The sequence below is a fragment of the Ranitomeya variabilis genome, chromosome 6 (assembly GCF_051348905.1).
Source record: "Ranitomeya variabilis isolate aRanVar5 chromosome 6, aRanVar5.hap1, whole genome shotgun sequence".
NCBI classification, from domain to species: Eukaryota; Metazoa; Chordata; class Amphibia; order Anura; family Dendrobatidae; genus Ranitomeya; species Ranitomeya variabilis.
The window spans coordinates 444,015,215-444,036,431 of record NC_135237.1 but is presented as its reverse complement, the minus strand read 5'-3'; the positions used below and the strand labels follow the sequence as shown (position 1 = coordinate 444,036,431).

At 46.9% G+C, this 21,217-nt stretch overlaps 1 protein-coding gene across 7 annotated transcripts in view; it reads left to right on the top strand.

The window, feature by feature from the left end:
* Window positions 1–21,217, top strand: part of LOC143782698 (ethanolaminephosphotransferase 1-like) — a 106,561-nt gene that overhangs the window by 43,074 nt on the left and 42,270 nt on the right. Inside the window, exon 1 of one of the 7 annotated variants that reach the window (XM_077270460.1) lies at window positions 20,658–20,679. The exons of the other annotated variants lie outside the window; for them this stretch is intronic. Within the exon in view, the coding sequence (XP_077126575.1) occupies window positions 20,677–20,679 (3 nt within the window). The 5' untranslated portion in view covers window positions 20,658–20,676. Of the gene's footprint in view, window positions 1–20,657; window positions 20,680–21,217 lie in introns of those variants that run through there. 7 annotated transcript variants of the gene reach the window in all.

Genomic DNA, 21,217 nt, shown 5'->3' with positions numbered 1-21,217 from the left:
GACCCAGCAATGCCAGCTCTTGCACCAGAGATGCCTGATGGAAGTGTCAGCAATGACAGTGCTGAGGAGACTATGGAGTGTACTTTGCAAATGTACTTACAATGGCTGGGAACAAGTGATCCCAATCTGCGCATGCAGCTTATTCTATAGCACCGACAGGCTGAGAGAGAGGCTGCAGAACGCCGAGACCGACAGGCTGAGAGAGAGACTGCAGAATACCAGGCTGAGAGAGGCTGCAGAACACCAGAGGAGAGAGCTTTCCAGCTTCAGATGGCTCAAACAGAGAGGGATATCAGTCCTCAGCTAACCCCTTCCCAGGACATAACTCTGATTAGACCACGTCTGGAAAACTTCCCTGTGATGGAGAAGGATATGGACTTGGATACTTTCCTTCGGGGGGTTGAAAAAACCTGCAGGCAATACCATCTACCCCTTGAGCAGTGGGCACAGTATCTAACCCCAGGGTTGAGAGGCAAAGCCCTGGAAGCTTTTGCTGACCTCCCACCAGAGCTAAATGTGAACTATGAGGCCATAAAAGAGGCCCTGATCAGGAAATACAACCTAACACCAGAAGTGTGTCGGAGAAAGTTCCGGAACCTACAACGTGGATCAACTGACAGCTATGCAGATGTTGTGGGCACCTTGAGGACCATGTTCCACCAATGGATCAGGGGACTTTCTGTTAACAGTTTTGAGGACTTAACGCATCTTATGGTCAAGTATCAATTTCTTCACATGTGCCCCACGGATGTACGACAATTTGTGTGTGATCGGGAGCCGCAAACTGCGGATGAGGCTGCAAGGATTGCAAACTGCTATGTGGCTAATAGGATGCCTGAGGTGCGGAAGCCATCGAGATTCAGCTGGAGGGGAGGTAAGCCTAATGGGGACCCTTCTCCCTCTGCCAGGCTATCACCAGTGCTGTCCAAGCCCACCTTCTATGGGGCCCCGGGGAATAGACATTCTCTAAGCGATGCACGCCAGTGCTTCTACTGCAACAAAGTGGGACATGTTAGCGCTGTCTGCCCTGATAGGGAGAAACGCCCAACTACAACCACAAAGCCGTCTGTGTCCCCACTGTCTGTCCTCTTTGTGGCCGGCTCTGATGCGAGGGCTAATGAGAACTGTCAATCTGTCACTGTTGGCAATAGAGTCACCATTGGCCTCAGGGACACTGGGGCACAGGTGACCCTGGTGCATCCAGCCATGATAACCCTTGCCGATATCATACCAGGAAAGACTATGTCTATATCCGGGATTGGAGGGGTCAACCCTGCCATGCCCATGGCCCGTGTGTACCTGGACTGGGAAGCAGGGAAAGGACTGAGAGAAGTGGGAATATTCCCAGCTATTCCCACCAATGTGTTGCTAGGCACGGACCTGGGGAGGATGCCTAGCATCAGAAAGTATTTCATGTGAATATGCTGAAGGCTCATCATGACAGGGAGATCTGTGTCTTGCCGATCTATAGCCTGCCTGAAGAGGGGGAGGCTAATCTGTTGCTAGATGTGGGGGCTGGGACTCAGTACATGGAGTCCCTGGAGTCAGTAGAGTTTAACCCTGAGCTATCCCACAGTTAGAGGTTTGAACTGATGGGGGCGCTCAGCGAGTTCACCGAAGTCTTTACAGGGGAGCCTGGGAGGACGCACTTAGCTACTCACCATGTGGACACTGGTACTAATCCCCTAGTATGGCAGTCTGCATACCGTGTGTCAGCAGATGTGAAGGCACACATGAGGGAACAGGTAGAGGCGATGTTGAACCTCAAGGTGATACAAAAATCCCAGAGTGCCTGGGCCCCGCCTGTGGTTCTTGTCCCAAAAAAGGACCGTACTACCCGGTTCTGAGTAGACTGCAGGAAATGAAATGTATTGACTACATGTGAGGTCTACCCCATGCCGAGGATAGAAGAGCTGTTAGAGCAGCTAGCTAAAGCATCGTACCTCACCATCATGGACCTAAGTAGAGGATACTGGCAGATACCCCTGACCAGAGAAGCTCAGGAGAGGTCTGCTTTTATAACGCTATTCGGGCTGTTTGAGTTTCTGGTGATGCCATTTGGTATGAAAAATGCCCCTGCCACCTTCCAGAGGTTGGTCAGTCACTGATTGGGTGGATGTGATGGTTTTGCCGTCGCTTATCTCGATGATATAGCCATTTTTAGTGATTCTTGGGAGGAACACCTCGTACATCTTTCTCAGGTGTTGCAAAGGCTTAAAACTGCGGGTCTTACTGTTAAGACAGGGAAATGTCAGTAGCCATGTGGGAAGTACAATACCTAGGACACCGGGTGGGGAGAGGACTGCTAAAACCTGAGCCAGGGAAGTTAGAAGCCATTAGAGCCTGGGCCACCCCACGAACCAAGAAGCAGGTACAGTCCTTTTTGGGTACAGCTGGCTACTATAGGAGGTTTGTACCAAACTACAGTGGTCTGGCCAAACCGTTAACTGATCTGACCAGGAAGAAACTTCCCAAAATTGTCTCCTGGAGTCCTCAGTGTGAGGAATCATTTTCTGCCCTAAAGTCGGCATTGGTTTGTTCACCCGTCCTGCAGACCCCAGATTTCACTTGCCGGTTTGTAGTGCAGACAGATGCCAGCACCTATGGGCTAGGTGCGTTTCTCAGCCAGGTGAACCAACAAGGAGAGGAGTACCCAATTCTTTACCTAAGCAGGAAACTCCTGCCCAGAGTAGTGGCTTATGCCACCATTGAAAAGGAATGTTTGGCAATTGTTTGGGCTCTGCAGAAGCTGCAACCATACCTCTATGGGCGCAACTTCACCGTGATCACAGATCATAACCCATTGAGTTGGCTCAACAAAGTAGTTAGGGACAACGGGAAATTGCTAAGATGGAGTCCGATATTACAGCAATACGATTTAACAATTCAGCATAAGTAGGGAGTCGATCTTTTCAATGCTGATGACCTATCTCGCCAAGGTGGGGGGGAACCAGATACGTGCTCGGGAGCTGACCTGTAAGTGAACCCCCATGCACGTTCATAAGGAGGGAGGTGTGAAATATGTGTATATATACTGTATGTATATATATATATATATATATATATATATATATATATATATATATATATATATATATACACTCACCGGCCACTTTATTAGGTACACCATGCTAGTAACGGGTTGGACCCCCTTTTGCCTTCAGAACTGCCTCAATTCTTCGTGGCATAGATTCAACAAGGTGCTGGAAGCATTCCTCAGAGATTTTGGTCCATATTGACATGATGGCATCACACAGTTGCCGCAGATTTGTCGGCTGCACATCCCAAAGATGCTCCATACAAGGCAGGATGGATCCATGCTTTCATGTTGTTTACGCCAAATTCTGACCCTACCATCCGAATGTCGCAGCAGAAATCGAGACTCATCAGACCAAGCAACGTTTTTCCAATCTTCTACTGTCCAATTTCGATGAGCTTGTACAAATTGTAGCCTCAGTTTCCTGTTCTTAGCTGAAAGGAGTGGTACCCGGTGTGGTCTTCTGCTGCTGTAGCCCATCTGCCTCAAAGTTCGACGCACTGTGCGTTCAGAGATGCTCTTAGGCCTACCTTGGTTGTAACGGGTGGCGATTTGAGTCACTGTTGCCTTTCTATCAGCTCGAACCAGTCTGCCCATTCTCCTCTGACCTCTGGCATCAACAAGGCATTTCCGCCCACAGAACTGCCGCTCACTGGATTTTTTTTCTTTTTCGGACCATTCTCTGTAAACCCTAGAGATGGTTGTGCGTGAAAATCCCAGTAGATCAGCAGTTTCTGAAATACTCAGACCAGCCCTTCTGGCACCAACAACCATGCCACGTTCAAAGGCACTCAAATCACCTTTCTTCCCCATACTGATGCTCGGTTTGAACTGCAGGAGATTGTCTTGACCATGTCTACATGCCTAAATGCACTGAGTTGCCGCCATGTGATTGGCTGATTAGAAATTAAGTGTTAACAAGAAGTTGGACAGGTGTACCTAATAAAGTGGCCAGTGAGTGTATATATATATATATATGTGTGTGCAGCGGACTTTGTATAGATTTATTGTGTCACTGGCAATAATGTAACATCTGTCTTGAAAAGCTGCAGGTCGCACCCATGTGTTAATATGTAATTTCCTGAGACAAGTAGACTTCTGTTTCCAATCTCCCCAGGGGGTCCTGCTGGAAGCCAAGACGAAGGGGAACATTTGACACCTCCTAGCTCTTGGAAGAGAGATGTTAATTACGGCCTGATAATATCTCTGTGAGAACTTTTACACAAAGGATCTCAAGAGAAAATAATATATTCATTGGGGGCATGGCCGTGGTCCAATAAAAAAAAAAGCAATTATGATATTAACTTGAGGGGCTGTCTAGAAACCTGACCTCCAGACCAAAGCTATAAATTAGGGCTGTATGCAGAGAAACGTGTTCACATGTGAGTGCAGCCTGAGACGCTGATGTGTTCCACCAACTCCATTCACCCCCCTCAGGGAGCAGAAAGCAAACTACCAGTTAGATGATTTCTGTAAGTTTCTCCTGTTTATTGTTATACTGGTTTGCATAAGTTGTATGTATTTTTATTATCATATTTTTATACCTTACTGTGATCATTTAACCTTTTTGTATTGAAGTATAAAACTTTAACAAGTTGAACCTTGAATGTTCTAAAAGAATCCATAGCCTAAAGTGTGTGAGCCTTATGAGTGGTAGACATTATTAGTACTAATATTTCCGGAACTCATCGCCCGTGTATTCGGTGAGTGGTGACAGCGTGTATGAGCGGGTGTGTGGCCTGGGTCGGTGTGTGATTTATGCTCCCATTACAGCATAGTACAGAGGTTGAATGCTGGACTGAGAGTGGGGAGATAGATTAACCCTTGCAGGCACAACCCAAGTCACGTGCTGAGAGCGGCATGTGACGAATTAGTTACACCACGGAGTAGGGATCCGTGACAGGCACCATTACATTCTCCAGTATTTCCTTGTTCATGGTGGCATTCATATTTGCATCAATTCTAAGCATATGGCCAATGGCAGATGCAGAAAAGCAGCTCCAAACCAGGACATTGCCACCATCATGTTTGATAACATAGATTGACAGGTCTCTGTTTGTATGCACATGAAGGCAGAGACCTGTCAATCTAGGACAGCAGGCGGGACAGCTTTTAAAGTATGTTTTTTTTCTGAAATGCCGCAGAATTTCACAATCAGACATACCTGACTGAGATAAAACAGCCAGTGCTTGATACATGCTGCCCACAGATTGGGCAGCATGTATCAGCTGACATGTTCATTTTAAATTAAACCATAAAATTCTACCTCCTTCAGTTCTTTTCACAAGTTTCACTATTATGTTAAATTAGCACTTTTTAGCACCGTGCCATATTGTACTGATGACTGACTGAGTACAATAATCCAATTATTATTATTTATTTATATAGCACCATTGATTCCATGGTGCTGTACATGAGAAGGGGTTACATCAAAATACAAATATCACTTACAGTAAGCAAACTAACAATTACTGACTGATACAGAGGGGCGAGGACCCTGCCCTTGCGGGCTTACATTCTATAGGATGATGGGGAAGGAGACAGTAGGTCGAGGGTTGCAGCAACTCCGGTGTTGGTGAGGTGGTAGCTCCGGTAGTGGTGAGGAGGCAGCGGGGTCATTGCAGGCTGTAAGATTTCCTGAAGAGGTGGGTTTTCAGGTTCCGTCTGAAGGATCCAAATGTGGGTGATAGTCGGACGTGTTGGGGCAAAGAATTCCAGAGGATGGGGGATATTCGGGAGAAGTCTTGGAGGTGGTTGAGTGAGGAGCGAATAAGTGTGGAGGAGAGAAGGAGGTCTTGGGAGGACCGGAGATTATGTGAGGGTAGATATCGGGAGATTAGTTCAGAGATATATGGAGGCAGGGCCGGACTGGCCATTGGGCACTTCTGGCAAATGCCAGAAGGGCCGGTCTCTCTAATGGGCCGCTCAGTCACCAGCCTCTTCAGCGTGCACGTCAGGCAGCATTAGCTTGCCGTGCACACAGAATCATGCTGCACTGATGAAAACAGCAGGACCAGGAGAGAGAGAGAGAGAGAGAGAGAGAGAGAGAGACCATACATTATATATGTCCTGTAGCCCGGTCCAAGAGCGATCAGTCAGTGCATATATCTTAGTATACACAGTGTATAGGAGCAGGGCCGGCGTCAACACCCGGCCTAGCCGGGCAAGTGGCGGGGCCCTGACGAGACAGGGGGGCCCACTCACACAGTCATAGAGCCATCTGGCTGCTTTAACCCTTTCTACCCTTTCAATTTGCGCTGGCACAAGCATCTTCTCACTGTCAGTGCAGGGCCAGGCACACATAGGGGTTAATTAAGGACACAGCCAGCGTGACATTGTGGGCGGAGAGTTCTCCTGCTCTGAATCTCCTGACTGTGTGCACTGCTGAACTTATCAAGGAGACAGAGCTCCTACCAGCACCTGAGTGAGTGCAATGCTATATCGCTGTATGTTCTGACAGTCTGGGACTGGGTGACCTGGGGCGGCCATGGGCTGGGCGGCTGCAGCTGAGATATATATACTACAGCAGCCGCCCAGCCCAGGCCCCCAGCACAGCCTGTATAGATACAGTGTATATAATATATATACAGGACAGGTGCTGGGGGCCTGGGCTGGGCGGCTGTTGAAGTATATACACTGCACAGTACCTCTCCCCTGTATATATACACTGCACGGTACCACTCCTCCTGTGTATATATACACTGCACAGTACCACTCCCCTCTATATATACACTGCACAGTACCTCTCCCCTGTATATATACACTGCACAGCACCTCTCCCCTGTATATATACACTGCACAGTACCACTCCTCCTGTATATATACACCGCACAGTACCGCTCCTCCTGTATATATACACCGCACAGTACCTCTCCTCCTGTCCTGTATATATACACTGCACAGTACCACTCCTCCTGTCCTGTATATATACACTGCACAGTACCACTCCTCCTGTCCTGTATATATACACTGCACAGTACCATTCCTCCTGTCCTGTATATATACACCTATATACACCGCACAGTACCACTCCTCCTGTATATATACACTGCACAGTACCACTCCTCCTGTATATATACACTGCACAGTACCACTCCTCCTGTATATATACACTGCACAGTACCACTCCTCCTGTATATATACACAGCACAGTACCACTCCTGTATATATACACCGCACAGTACCTCTCCTCCTGTCCTGTATATATACACTGCACAGTACCACTCCTCCTGTCCTGTATATATACACCGCACAGTACCACTCCTCCTGTCCTGTGTATATACACTGCACAGTACCTCTCCTCCTGTCCTGTATATATACACTGCACAGTACCACTCCTCCTGTCCTGTATATATACACTGCACAGTACCACTCCTCCTGTCCTGTATATATACACCGCACAGTACCACTCCTCCTGTATATATACACTGCACAGTACCACTCCTCCTGTATATATACACTGCACAGTACCACTCCTCCTGTATATATACACTGCACAGTACCACTCCTCCTGTATATATACACAGCACAGTACCACTCCTGTATATATACACCGCACAGTACCTCTCCTCCTGTCCTGTATATATACACTGCACAGTACCACTCCTCCTGTCCTGTATATATACACCGCACAGTACCACTCCTCCTGTCCTGTGTATATACACTGCACAGTACCTCTCCTCCTGTCCTGTATATATACACTGCACAGTACCACTCCTCCTGTCCTGTATATATACACTGCACAGTACCACTCCTCCTGTCCTGTATATATACACCGCACAGTACCACTCCTCCTGTCCTGTGTATATACACCGCACAGTACCTCTCCTCCTGTCCTGTATATATACACTGCACAGTACCACTCCTCCTGTCCTGTATATATACACTGCACAGTACCACTCCTCCTGTCCTGTATATATACACTGCACAGTACCACTCCTCCACTCCTGTATATATACACCGCACAGTACCACTCCTCCTGTATATATACACTGCACAGTACCACTCCTCCTGTATATATACACTGCACAGTACCACTCCTCCTGTATATATACACTGCACAGTACCACTCCTCCTGTATATATACACAGCACAGTACCACTCCTGTATATATACACCGCACAGTACATCTCCCCTGTATATATACACACTGCACAGTACCTCTCTCCTGTATATATATACCGCACAGTACCACTCCTGTATATATACACTGCACAGTACCTCTCCCCTCTATATATACACCGCACAGTACCTCTCCTCCTGTATATATACACTGCACAGTACCGCTCCTCCTGTATATATACACTGCACAGTACCTCTCCCCTGTATATATACACTGCACAGTACCGCTCCTCCTGTATATATACACTGCACAGTACCTCTCCCCTGTATATATACACTGCACAGTACCTCTCCTCCTGTATATATACACTGCACAGTACCACTCCTCCTGTATATATACACTGCACAGTACCGCTCCTCCTGCCCTGTATATATACACTGCAGAATTTACAATAGCTATCACTCATGTAAGAAGTGAAATCTGGCATTGTACTATACCTATATTTCTCCGCTGTATCTGGGCATCATGAATCGGGGTATATGTTAAAGGGGGGGGGCCCACTGAGACTCTTTCGCCCGGGGCCCTCAAAAACCTGGAGCTGGCCCTGTATAGGAGAATATCTTACTGATATATCCTATACTGTGTGCACAGACATCTGATCTTATATACAGGATATTCTGTGATGATATAAGAACTGATGTCTGTATACATAGTCTAATATATAACACTAGCTGAAGAGCCCGGCGTTGCCCGGGCATAGTAAGTAATTGCCGTCCCACGCTCTCCCTCTGCAGCCCCGCTCTCCACTCGCTGTCCCGCTTTGTCCCTCCAAAGCCCAGCTCTCCACCCACCATCCCGCTTTCTCCCTCAGCAGCTCCGCAGCCCCGCTGTCTCCCTCCGCAGCCCAGCTGTCCATCCACCGCCACGTTCTCTCTTTCTGCAGCCCCACTCTACAATAACCGTCCCGCATTCTCCCTCCACAGCTCCGCTCTCCCCCTCAGCAGCCCCGCTCTCCACTGGCCGTCCGGCGCTCTCCATCCACAGCCCCGCTCCACTCGCCATCCCGCTCTCTGTCCCTCTCTGAACTGGCCATCCCGCTCTCCACCCACTGTCCCGCTCTCCATTCGCCATGCACATGAGGTCTGACATTGTCCTTTATTAGGAGGAACCCAGTGTTAGGGGTCGAGTTCCCGCCGCTGCACAAGGGGAATCTCGAGCCATGTCTGCTGCAGTCTCCCATTCTGCATCACCTGCAGTGAAGCCTGCTCAGCGGAGACGTTGGTCTCAGCGTCTCGCTCAGCCTGATACTGTGCAAAGGGTTACTGCTGCCTTTCCAGGCTCTGCTTTTGTAGCCAGCACTGGTCAGCGGTGAGCAGGCTTTTCTGGGACTAAGTCCTGCTTTGCACACACTGAGCATGCCCATGGGAGGACCTCTCATTGGAGGTCGGGGGTCACATGCTCAGGTCCTGTAGCAGCTCCAATTGGACCACTAGGAAGGTCCTTGTCTGCTGCAGCTATATGAGGTTCACATGGCTGCACGGCCATGCACTATTATCAACCTATGTTATGAGCTTTGCTACTTGGTGGTCATGTCTGCATGTGGTCAGGGTTGGCTGAAATAAGCCCCTAGAATACCGGCACCCCCGGTGAGGAGTTTTGCATGCTTGGATTCAGGGCCCGGCTGAAATAAGCCCCTAGAATACCAGCACCTCCACTGAGGAGTTGTTTGTGTGCTATGCTGTCTGCATGACCACTTTTTGCTTTGCTCAGTTAGGTAGCTGTGATCCTCTGTGAGGTAAACAGGGCACAGCGTTTTCATATCTTTGCGATTCTGTGAAGTTAACAGAGTTCGCTTATACCGCCATATAGTGCCTAACAATTACTTTGCAGCAGATATCTTCAGGGTGGACCCCAGGCTGCGAATGCACCTTGTTGTTTCCTTCCTATACTCGGTGCGTTCCGCTAGCCCTAACACCCAGGGCCAACCGCAGCAGCATATGGTCTCACAAGAGGTCTGAGGATCTCATCTCGGTACCTAATGGCAGTCAGGCTACCTCTGGCGAGCACATGGAGGGCTGTGCAGCCCTCCAAAGAAATGCCACCCCACACCATTACTGACCTACTGCCAAAACGGTCATGCTGAAGGATGTTGCAGGAAGCAGATCGCTCTCCACGGCATCTCCAGACTCTGTCATGTCTGTCACATGTGCTCAGTGTAAACCTGCTTTCATCTGTGAAGAGCACAGGGCACCAGTGGCAAATTTGCCAATCCTGGTGTTCTGTGGCAAATGCCAAGCGTCCTGCATGGTGTTGGACTGTGAGCACAACCCCCATCTGTGGACGTCGGGCACTCAGACCATACACGTGGAGTCGGTTTCTAACCGTTTGTGCAGACACATGCACATTTGTGGCCTGCTGGAGGTCATTTTGCAGGGCTCTGGCAATGCTCCTCCTGTTCCTCCTTGCAGAAAAGCTGAGGTGGCGGTCCTGCTGCTGGGTTGTTGCCCTCCTACGGCCTCCTCGATGTCTCCTGGTGTACTGGCCTGTCTCCTGGTAGCGCCTCCAGCCTCTGGACACTACGCTGACAGACACAGCAAACCTTCTTGCCACAGCTCGCATTGATGTGCCAACCTGGATGAGCTGCACTACCTGAGCCACTTGTGTGGGTTGCAGATTCCGTCTCATGCTACCACGTGTGTGAAAGCACAACCAACATTCAAAAGTGACCAAAACATCAGCCAGAAAGCATTGGTACTGAGATGTGGTCTGTGGTCCCCACCTGCAGAACCACTCCTTTATTGAGCGTGTCTTGATAATTGCCAATAATTTCCATCTGTTGTCTCTTCCATTTGCACAACAGCATGTGAAATTAATTGTCAATCAGTGTTGCTTCCTAAGTGGACAGTTTGATTTCACAGAAGTTTGATTTACTTGGAGTTATATTCTGTTGTTTAAGTGTTCCCTTTATTTTTTTGAGCAGTGTATATAACTGTACTGTGATCTCTTATGTTCTGCAGAGCTGATAGCTAACAGTATATGGTCACGAAATGGCGGTAACACAGATCTTGGCCTCTGTAGAGATTTTTGGTGGCTTAGTCTACGTTCACATTTGCGGTCTGCGCCGCAGCGTCGGGCGCCGCAGCGTCGCCGCATGCGTCATGCGCCCCTATATTTAACATGGGGGCGCATGGACATGCGTCGCACTTGCGTTTTGCGCCGCATGCGTCACTGCGGCGCACGCGTCCGGGCGCAGAGGACGCAGCAAGTTGCATTTTTGCTGCGTCCAAAATCAATGAAAAAAAGGACGCATGCGGCGCAAAACGCAGCGTTGTGCATGCGTTTTGCTGCGTTTTGTTTGCGTTGTGCGTTGCGGCGCCGACGCTGCGGCGCACAACGCAAATGTGAACGTAGCCTTAGTGATTAGCACTGTTGCTTTGCAGCACTGGGGTCCTGGGCTCAAATCCCACCAAAGACAACATCTGCATGGAGTTTGTATGTTCTCCCCGTGTTTGCGTGGATTTCTTCCTGGTACTCTGGTTTTCACACTCCAATGACTCATAGAGAATGTAGATTGTAAGCCCCAAGACAGTAAAGATAACATCTGTAAAGTGCTGTGGAATTAATGGCGCTATATCAGTGAGTAAAATAAATGGATAAATATTAGCTAAGTGGGTATATGACTCTTTGCATCACTGTCCATCAGCTATATGAAGATGCCGCAGCAGCACTATGAAGAGCGCAGCATCATCTTCATTATCTATGAGACCCAGCTCTGCGTGTAAAATAGCAGCTTTGCCTGACCCTGCACCTAAGAGCAATAAAAAGGACTGAGCTGTAATACTGGGCACAGCTCTATGTTATATAGTCGTGTTACACTCCTCTCACTTCTTGTAACCTACAAGTGTACAAAGATATTACATATTCACCATGTGACAAGTGGGCCTGTGTATCTTGAAATGCCAGGGCTGAATTTTAGCCCCAGTCCGGCCCTGTATGGAGGAGACAGGTTATGGATGGCTTTGTAGGTATGCAGGTGCAGTATTAGTAATTTGAACTGGATACGCTGAGGGAATGGGAGCCAGTGAAGAGATTTGCAGAGGGAGGAAGCGGAGGAGTAGCGAGGAGAGAGATGAAATAGTCGGCCAGCAGAGTTAAAGATGGACTGGAGAGGTGCAAGGGTGTTAGCAGGGAGGCCACAGAAAAGGATGTTGCAGTAGTTGAGGCGGGAGATGATTAGGGCATTGTCATGATCTCAATGGCAAGAGATCATAGCATAAGCATATATAGGAACTAGCTCTTGGAAGATGGGAACTGAGCTGACCATGAACTAAACCTAACACACAACTAGCAGTGGCCGGGTAGCATGCCTACGTTGATTCTAGATGCCCAGCACCAGCCGGAGGACTAAATAATGCTAGCAGAGGAAAATATTAGTCCTAGCTCACCTCTAGAGAAATACCCCAAAAGGAGACAGAGGCCCCCCACATGTATTGGCGGTGAATTAAGATGAAATAACAAACGTAGGATGAAAATAGGTTTAGCAAATTTGAGGTCCACTTACTACATAGCAGAAGACAGAAAGGACACTTTCATGGTCAGCTGAAAACCCTAATCAAAAACACCATCCAGAAATTACTTTAAAACTCTGTCATTAACTCATAACACCAGAGTGGCAATTCCTGTTCACAAGAGCTTTCCAGACACAGTAACGAAACTTCAGCTGTGAACTGGAACCAAAATGCAAAAACAAACATGGACAAAAGTCCAACTTATCTAGTAGTTGTCTAGGAGCAGGAACAAGCACAGAGAGGCTTCTGATAACATTGTTGACCGGCAAGCAACTAACAGAGCAGCAAGGTTATATAGCGACTCCCACATCTTGATGGGAACAGGTGAACAGAGAAGATGAAGACACCAGTTCAATTCCACCAGTAGCCACCGGGGGAGCCCAGAATCCAAATTCACAACAGTACCCCCCCCTCAAGGAGGGGGCACCGAACCCTCACCAGAACCACCAGGGCGATCAGGATGGGCCCCATGAAAGGCACGAACCAGATCAGAGGCATGAACATCAGATGCATTCACCCAAGAATTATCCTCCTGGCCGTATCCCTTCCACTTGACCAGATACTGGAGTCTCCGTCTGGAAACACGAGAGTCTAAGATTTTCTCCACAACGTACTCCAACTCACCCTCAACCAACACCGGAGCAGGAGGCTCAACGGAAGGCACAACCGGTACCTCATACCTGCGCAACAATGACCGATGAAAAACGTTATGAATAGAAAAGGATGCAGGGAGGTCCAAACGGAAGGAAACAGGGTTAAGAATCTCCAATATCTTATACGGGCCAATGAACCGAGGCTTAAACTTAGGAGAAGAGACCCTCATAGGGACAAAACGAGAAGACAACCACACCAAATCCCCAACACAAAGCCGAGGACCAACACGACGGTGGCGGTTGGCAAAAAGCTGAGTCTTCTCCTGGGACAACCTCAAATTGTCCACCACCTGCCCCCAGATCTGATGCAATCTCTCCACCACAGCATCCACTCCAGGACAATCCGAAGATTCCACCTGACCAGAGGAAAATCGAGGATGAAACCCCGAATTACAGAAAAACGGGGACACCAAAGTGGCAGAGCTGGCCCGATTATTGAGAGCGAACTCCGCCAATGGCAAAAAAGCAACCCAATCATCCTGGTCAGCAGACACAAAACACCTCAGATATGTCTCCAGGGTCTGATTAATCCGCTCGGTCTGGCCATTCGTCTGAGGATGGAAAGCGGACGAAAAAGATAAATTTATGCCCATCCTAGCACAGAATGCCCGCCAAAATCTAGACACGAATTGGGTCCCTCTGTCAGAAACGATATTCTCAGGAATACCATGCAAACGAACAACATTTTGAAAAAACAGAGGAACCAACTCGGAAGAAGAAGGCAACTTGGGCAGAGGAACCAAATGGACCATCTTAGAGAAACGGTCACACACCACCCAGATGACAGACATCTTCTGAGAAACAGGCAGATCTGAAATAAAATCCATCGAGATGTGCGTCCAAGGCCTCTTCGGGATAGGCAAGGGTAACAACAATCCACTAGCCCGAGAACAACAAGGCTTGGCCCGAGCACAAACGTCACAAGACTGCACAAAGCCTCGCACATCTCGTGACAGGGAAGGCCACCAGAAGGACCTTGCCACCAAATCCCTGGTACCAAAAATGCCAGGATGACCTGCCAACGCAGAAGAATGAACCTCAGAGATGACTCTACTGGTCCAATCATCAGGAACAAACAGTTTATCAGGTGGGCAACGATCAGGTCTATCCGCCTGAAACTCCTGCAAGGCCCGCCGCAGGTCTGGAGAAACGGCTGACAATACCACTCCATCCTTAAGGATACCTGTGGGCTCAGAGTTACCAGGTGAGTCAGGCTCAAAACTCCTAGAAAGGGCATCCGCCTTAACATTCTTAGAACCCGGTAGGTATGACACCACAAAATTAAACCGAGAGAAAAATAATGACCAGCGCGCCTGTCTAGGATTCAGGCGCCTGGCGGTCTCAAGATAAATCAAATTTTTGTGGTCAGTCAATACCACCACCTGATGTCTGGCCCCCTCAAGCCAATGGCGCCACTCCTCAAAAGCCCACTTCATGGCCAAAAGCTCCCGATTCCCAACATCATAATTCCGCTCAGCGGGCGAAAATTTACGGGAAAAGAAGGCACAAGGCCTCATCACGGAGCAGTCAGAACTTTTCTGCGACAACACTGCCCCAGCTCCGATCTCAGAAGCGTCGACCTCAACCTGAAAAGGTAGAGCAACATCAGGCTGACGCAACACAGGGGCAGAGGAAAAACGGCGCTTAAGCTCCCGAAAGGCCTCCACAGCATCAGGGGACCAATCAGCAACATCAGCACCCTTCTTAGTCAAATCGGTCAATGGTTTAGCAATATCCGAAAAACCAGCAATAAATCGACGATAAAAGTTAGCAAAGCCCAAAAATTTCTGAAGACTCTTAAGAGAAGAGGGCTGCGTCCAATCACAAATAGCTTGAACCTTGACAGGATCCATTTCAATGGAAGAGGGGGAAAAAATATATCCCAAAAAAGAAATCCTCTGTACCCCAAAAACACACTTAGAACCCTTCACACACAAAGAATTAGACCGCAAAACCTGAAAAACCCTCCTGACTTGCTGGACATGAGAGTCCCAGTCATCCGAAAAAATCAGAATATCATCCAGATACACAATCATAAATTTATCCAAATAATCGCGAAAAATATCATGCATAAAGGACTGGAAAACTGACGGAGCATTAGAAAGACCAAAAGGCATCACTAAATACTCAAAGTGGCCCTCGGGCGTATTAAATGCGGTTTTCCACTCATCCCCCTGCCTGATTCGCACCAAATTATACGCCCCACGAAGGTCAATCTTAGAGAACCACTTGGCCCCCTTTATGCGAGCAAACAAATCAGTCAGCAACGGCAATGGGTATTGATATTTAACAGTGATTTTATTCAAAAGCCGATAATCAATACATGGTCTCAAAGAGCCGTCTTTTTTTGACACAAAGAAAAATCCGGCTCCTAAGGGAGATGACGATGGACGAATATGTCCCTTTTCCAAGGACTCCTTTATATATTCTCGCATAGCAGCATGTTCAGGCACAGACAGATTAAATAAACGACCCTTTGGGTATTTACTACCCGGGATTAAATCTATGGCACAATCGCACTCTCGGTGCGGAGGTAACGAACCAAGCTTGGATTCTTCAAAGACGTCACGATAGTCAGACAGGAACTCAGGAATTTCAGAGGGAATAGATGATGAAATGGAAACCACAGGTACATCCCCATGAGCCCCCTTACATCCCCAGCTCAACACAGACATAGCTCTCCAGTCGAGGACTGGGTTGTGAGATTGCAGCCAAGGCAATCCTAGCACCAAATCATCATGTAGATTATACAGCACCAAAAAGCGAATAATCTCCTGGTGACCCGGATTAATACGCATAGTTACTTGTGTCCAGTATTGTGGTTTATTATTAGCCAATGGGGTGGAGTCAATCCCCTTCAGAGGAATAGGAGTCTCCAAAGGCTCTAAATCATACCCACAGCGATTGGCAAAGGACCAATCCATAAGACTCAAAGCGGCGCCAGAGTCGACATAGGCGTCCGTGGTAATAGATGACAAAGAGCAAATCAGGGTCACAGATAAAATAAACTTAGACGGTAAGGTGCAAATGGAAACAGATTTACCAAGTTTTTTAGTGCGCTTAGAGCATGCTGATATAACATGAGTAGAATCACCACAATAGAAACACAACCCATTTTTCCGTCTAAAATTCTGCCGCTCGCTTCGGGACAGAATTCTATCACACTGCATACTCTCTGGCGATTTCTCAGTGGACACCGCCAGATGGTGCACTGGTTTGCGCTCCCGCAAACGCCTATCGATCTGAATAGCCATTGTCATGGACTCATTCAGACCCGCAGGCACAGGGAACCCCACCATAACATCCTTAATGGCATCAGAGAGACCCTCTCTGAAAGTCGCCGCCAGGGCGCACTCATTCCACTGAGTAAGCACAGACCATTTACGGAATCTTTGGCAGTAAATTTCCGCTTCATCTTGCCCCTGAGATAGGGACATCAAAGTTTTTTCTGCCTGAAGCTCCAAATGAGGTTCGTCATAAAGCAACCCCAAGGCCAGAAAAAACGCATCCACATTGAGCAACGCAGGATCCCCTGGTGTCAATGAAAAAGCCCAGTCTTGAGGGTCGCCCCGGAGCAAGGAAATCACAATCCTGACCTGCTGTGCAGGGTCTCCGGCAGAGTGAGATTTCAGGGACAAAAATAATTTGCAATTATTTCGAAAATTCTGAAACCCAGATCTATTCCCCGAGAAAAATTCCGGCAAAGGAATTCTCGGCTCAGATACAGGTGCATGACAAACAAAATCTTGCAAATTTTGTACCTTCGTGGCGAGATTATTCAAACCTGCAGTTACACTCTGAAGATCCATTACAAACAGGTGGACACAAAGCCATTCAAAGGAGAGAGAAAAAAAATAAAAATAAATATCAGCAGACTACTTATTTCTCTCCTTTCTCAGCCAAGGATTTTAACCCTTTAGTGGGCCGGTCAAACTGTCATGATCTCAATGGCAAGAGATCATAGCATAAGCATATATAGGAACTAGCTCTTGGAAGATGGGAACTGAGCTGACCATGAACTAAACCTAACACACAACTAGCAGTGGCCGGGTAGCATGCCTACGTTGATTCTAGATGCCCAGCACCAGCCGGAGGACTAAATAATGCTAGCAGAGGAAAATATTAGTCCTAGCTCACCTCTAGAGAAATACCCCGAAAGGAGACAGAGGCCCCCCACATGTATTGGCGGTGAATTAAGATGAAATAACAAACGTAGGATGAAAATAGGTTTAGCAAATTTGAGGTCCACTTACTACATAGCAGAAGACAGAAAGGACACTTTCATGGTCAGCTGAAAACCCTAATCAAAAACACCATCCAGAAATTACTTTAAAACTCTGTCATTAACTCATAACACCAGAGTGGCAATTCCTGTTCACAAGAGCTTTCCAGACACAGTAACGAAACTTCAGCTGTGAACTGGAACCAAAATGCAAAAACAAACATGGACAAAAGTCCAACTTATCTAGTAGTTGTCTAGGAGCAGGAACAAGCACAGAGAGGCTTCTGATAACATTGTTGACCGGCAAGCAACTAACAGAGCAGCAAGGTTATATAGCGACTCCCACATCTTGATGGGAACAGGTGAACAGAGAAGATGAAGACACCAGTTCAATTCCACCAGTAGCCACCGGGGGAGCCCAGAATCCAAATTCACAACAGGGCATGCACAAGCATTTTAGAAGATTGAGGGTTGAGGAAAGGACGGATTCTGGAGATATTTTTGAGCTCGAGGCAACAGGAGGTGGAAAGAGCTTGGATGTGCGATTTGAAGGACAGGGCAGAGTCAAGGGTTACTCCGAGGCAGCGGACTTCCGGTACGGGGGAAAGCGTGATGTCGTTAATTACAATAAAAAACACACAGCAATTGATTTGTATCTTTCGGAATGAACCTTTCACTTGTCTCACAATAACACCTGAAGTCCAATAGACAGCCAAAAAATTGTGTCTGAAAGCTGTTTCATGAGAATTTTCATTTTTGCTCTTTTGTTTATTTTTCCTCTCTTTCTTCCTTTTGCCATAACTTTATTTTTTTGTAGACATAGCCATATTAGAGCTTGTTTTTCTCGCTATAAGTTGTAGTTATGAATACATCTTTCATTTTAATATGCTATGTGCTGAAAATTGGATTAAAGGGGTTGTCCCACAAAGTTAATTTTAATCAATAGTTCTTGGAATAAAAATGAGTTCCTCAATTGGATATGTTTTAACAAAATGTTCCTGTTGTGAGGAAATGTTATAAATGTGCCCCTGCTGTGTACTGTGTAATGGCCGTGTCTATCCATGCAGGAAAATGGTTTTAACATACCACAGCTCCTGTGCAGGGAAGGATCCAAAAGAGAGTATACAGACAGGACAGTAAGGGATCACAGCTGATTCTTTTTGTGAGATAAAACATTATTAAAAAAAAAAACAGACAGGGAAATGTTTTACCTCGTTATAAGAATCAATTGCTGTCCTGTCTGTATACTTTCTTTTGTGTCTGCCTAGAAGCTGTGGTATGTTCAGACCATGTTCCTTCACAGTCAGACACAGTCAGGCACAGTCAGGCACAGTCATTATACAGCACGCAGCAGAGGCCATTAATAAGATTATCTCAGCACATGAACACTTTTTTAAACACATCCAATGGTGGAACCTATTTTTTTTGAAGATCTATTGATTCAAATCAACTTTGTTCGTGGGAAAACCTCTTTATCCCCTTAATGACCCCAGCTTTTTTCGGTTTTGAGTTTTCTTTTTTCGCTCTCCTTCTTCTCAGAGCCATAACTTTTTTATTTTTCCGTCAATATGGCCATGTTAGGGCTTATTTTTTGCATCACATCATTGGTTTTAGCATGTCCTGTACTAGAAAACGGGCAAACAAATTTGTTTGGCTTTTTTGCTAGGTTCATTAAATGCTAAAACTGACCTGCCATTATGATTCTCCAGGTTATTACAAGTTCATAGACACCAAAAATGTCTAGGTTATTTTTTATCTAAGTGGTAAAAAAAAATCCAAACTTTGCTAAAAAAATAAATAAAAATTGCGCAATTTTCCGTTACCCGTAGCGTCTCCATTTTTCGTGATCTGGTGTTGGGCGAGGGCTTATTTTTTGTGTGCCAAGCTGACGTTTTTAATGATACCATTTTGGTGCAGGTATGTTATTTTGATCGCCCATTATTGCATTTTAATGCAATGTAGCGGCGACCAAAAAAAATTAATTCTGGTGTTTTGAATTATTTTCTCTCTATGCCGTTTAGCGATCAGGTTAATCCTTTTTTTGTATTGATAGATTGGGCAATTCTGAATGCAGCAATACCAAATATGTGTAGGTTCGATTTTTTTATTGTTTTATTTTGAATGGGGTGAAAGGGGGGTGATTTGAACTTTTATTTTTTTTTATTGTTTTCATATTTTTAAAAACATTTTTTTTTACTTTTGCCATGCTTCAATAGGCTCCATGGGAGGCTAGAAGCTGGCATAGCCTGATCGGCTCTGTTACATAGGAGCGCCTATGTAACTGAATTACAGCATTGCTATGAGCGCCGACCACAGGGTGGCGCTCACAGCAATCTGGCAGCAACAACCATAGAGGTCTTTAGGAAACGTCTGGTTGTCATGCCGACGCATCGCTGACCTCCGATCACGTGACGGGGTCAGCAATGCGCTCATTTCTGGCCCGATGGCCGGAAGCACTAGTTAAATGCCGCCGTCAGAGTTTGACAGCAGCATGTAACTAGTTAATAGCGGCGGGTGGATTGCCATTCCACTTGCCACTATTGCGGGCACATGTCAGGTGTACAAAACAGCTGACATGTCCCGGATTTGATGCGGGCTCATCGCCGGAGCCCGTATTAAAGCGGGGGTTCTGTTCTCGGACGTACTATTCCATCCGAGGACAGAAAGGGGCTAAGATTCAAAGAAGGTTGAAATTGTGATTTTTATTTTTTTTGTGCAGTTAAAAATGACCAATCAATATGATTGTTCAGGTCAGTACTATAATGGGGACATCAAACTCAGGGGCAGACATGCAGCTGGTGCCCAGAGATGGAGGGGGTCCCACCTAGATGGGTGCCTATTTCAGCTGGATGTGTTTCCGAGGACACACATCCAGCTTAATGTATTGCAGCGCAGAGACCCTATGGCTCCCTGCACTGCAACATACTGTACACAACTGGCAAATCAGAGGCCGGAAAATGACACCAGCATGCCTGTCATCCGCTGTGCATGGCAATGACATCATGTGCCATGCCAGGAAAGCCGATATCAACTGCCAGGTCTTGCGCAGGCAATTGAAGAGAATACCGAGAGTCATTGAAGGGAAGTGAAGGTATTGAAGAAAAACAGGGACCAAGGATGGAGGACATTGTCCTATGGTGAGGCACAGGATGGGGGACACCTGTTACCATGAAGGAGCCAAGGATGGGGGGACATGGTTCCATGAAGGGGCCCAGGGTGGGGTACATTATACCATGAAAGGGCCCAGGATTAGGGACATTTTACCATAAAGGGGCCCAAGATTGGATACATTACACCATGAAGGGCTCATTAAAGGGTCGACATTGACTTGTAGGACTGCTACCTTCCAATAGGTGGCACCAGAGTTCTAGTTCTCTTCCTCTATGAAGAGACAATTTGCATAATTAGCATATTTCCCAGAAGAGCATTGCGGCTTTAAGTCTCCTCATCTCGGCATGCTTAGCATGTCAATCTCCGCAAGGACAAACAATACTTCTTGGATGAAGGAGACCAGGATGGATTACACTATTATAGGATGGAGACTAGAATGGGGGATGTTATACTAAGATGTGGGTCATTATTATATGGGGGGAGAACACATACCACTGTGATATGCAAAAGTTTGGACACCCTGGTCAAAACTACTGTTATTGTGTATAGTTAAGCAAGTTAAAG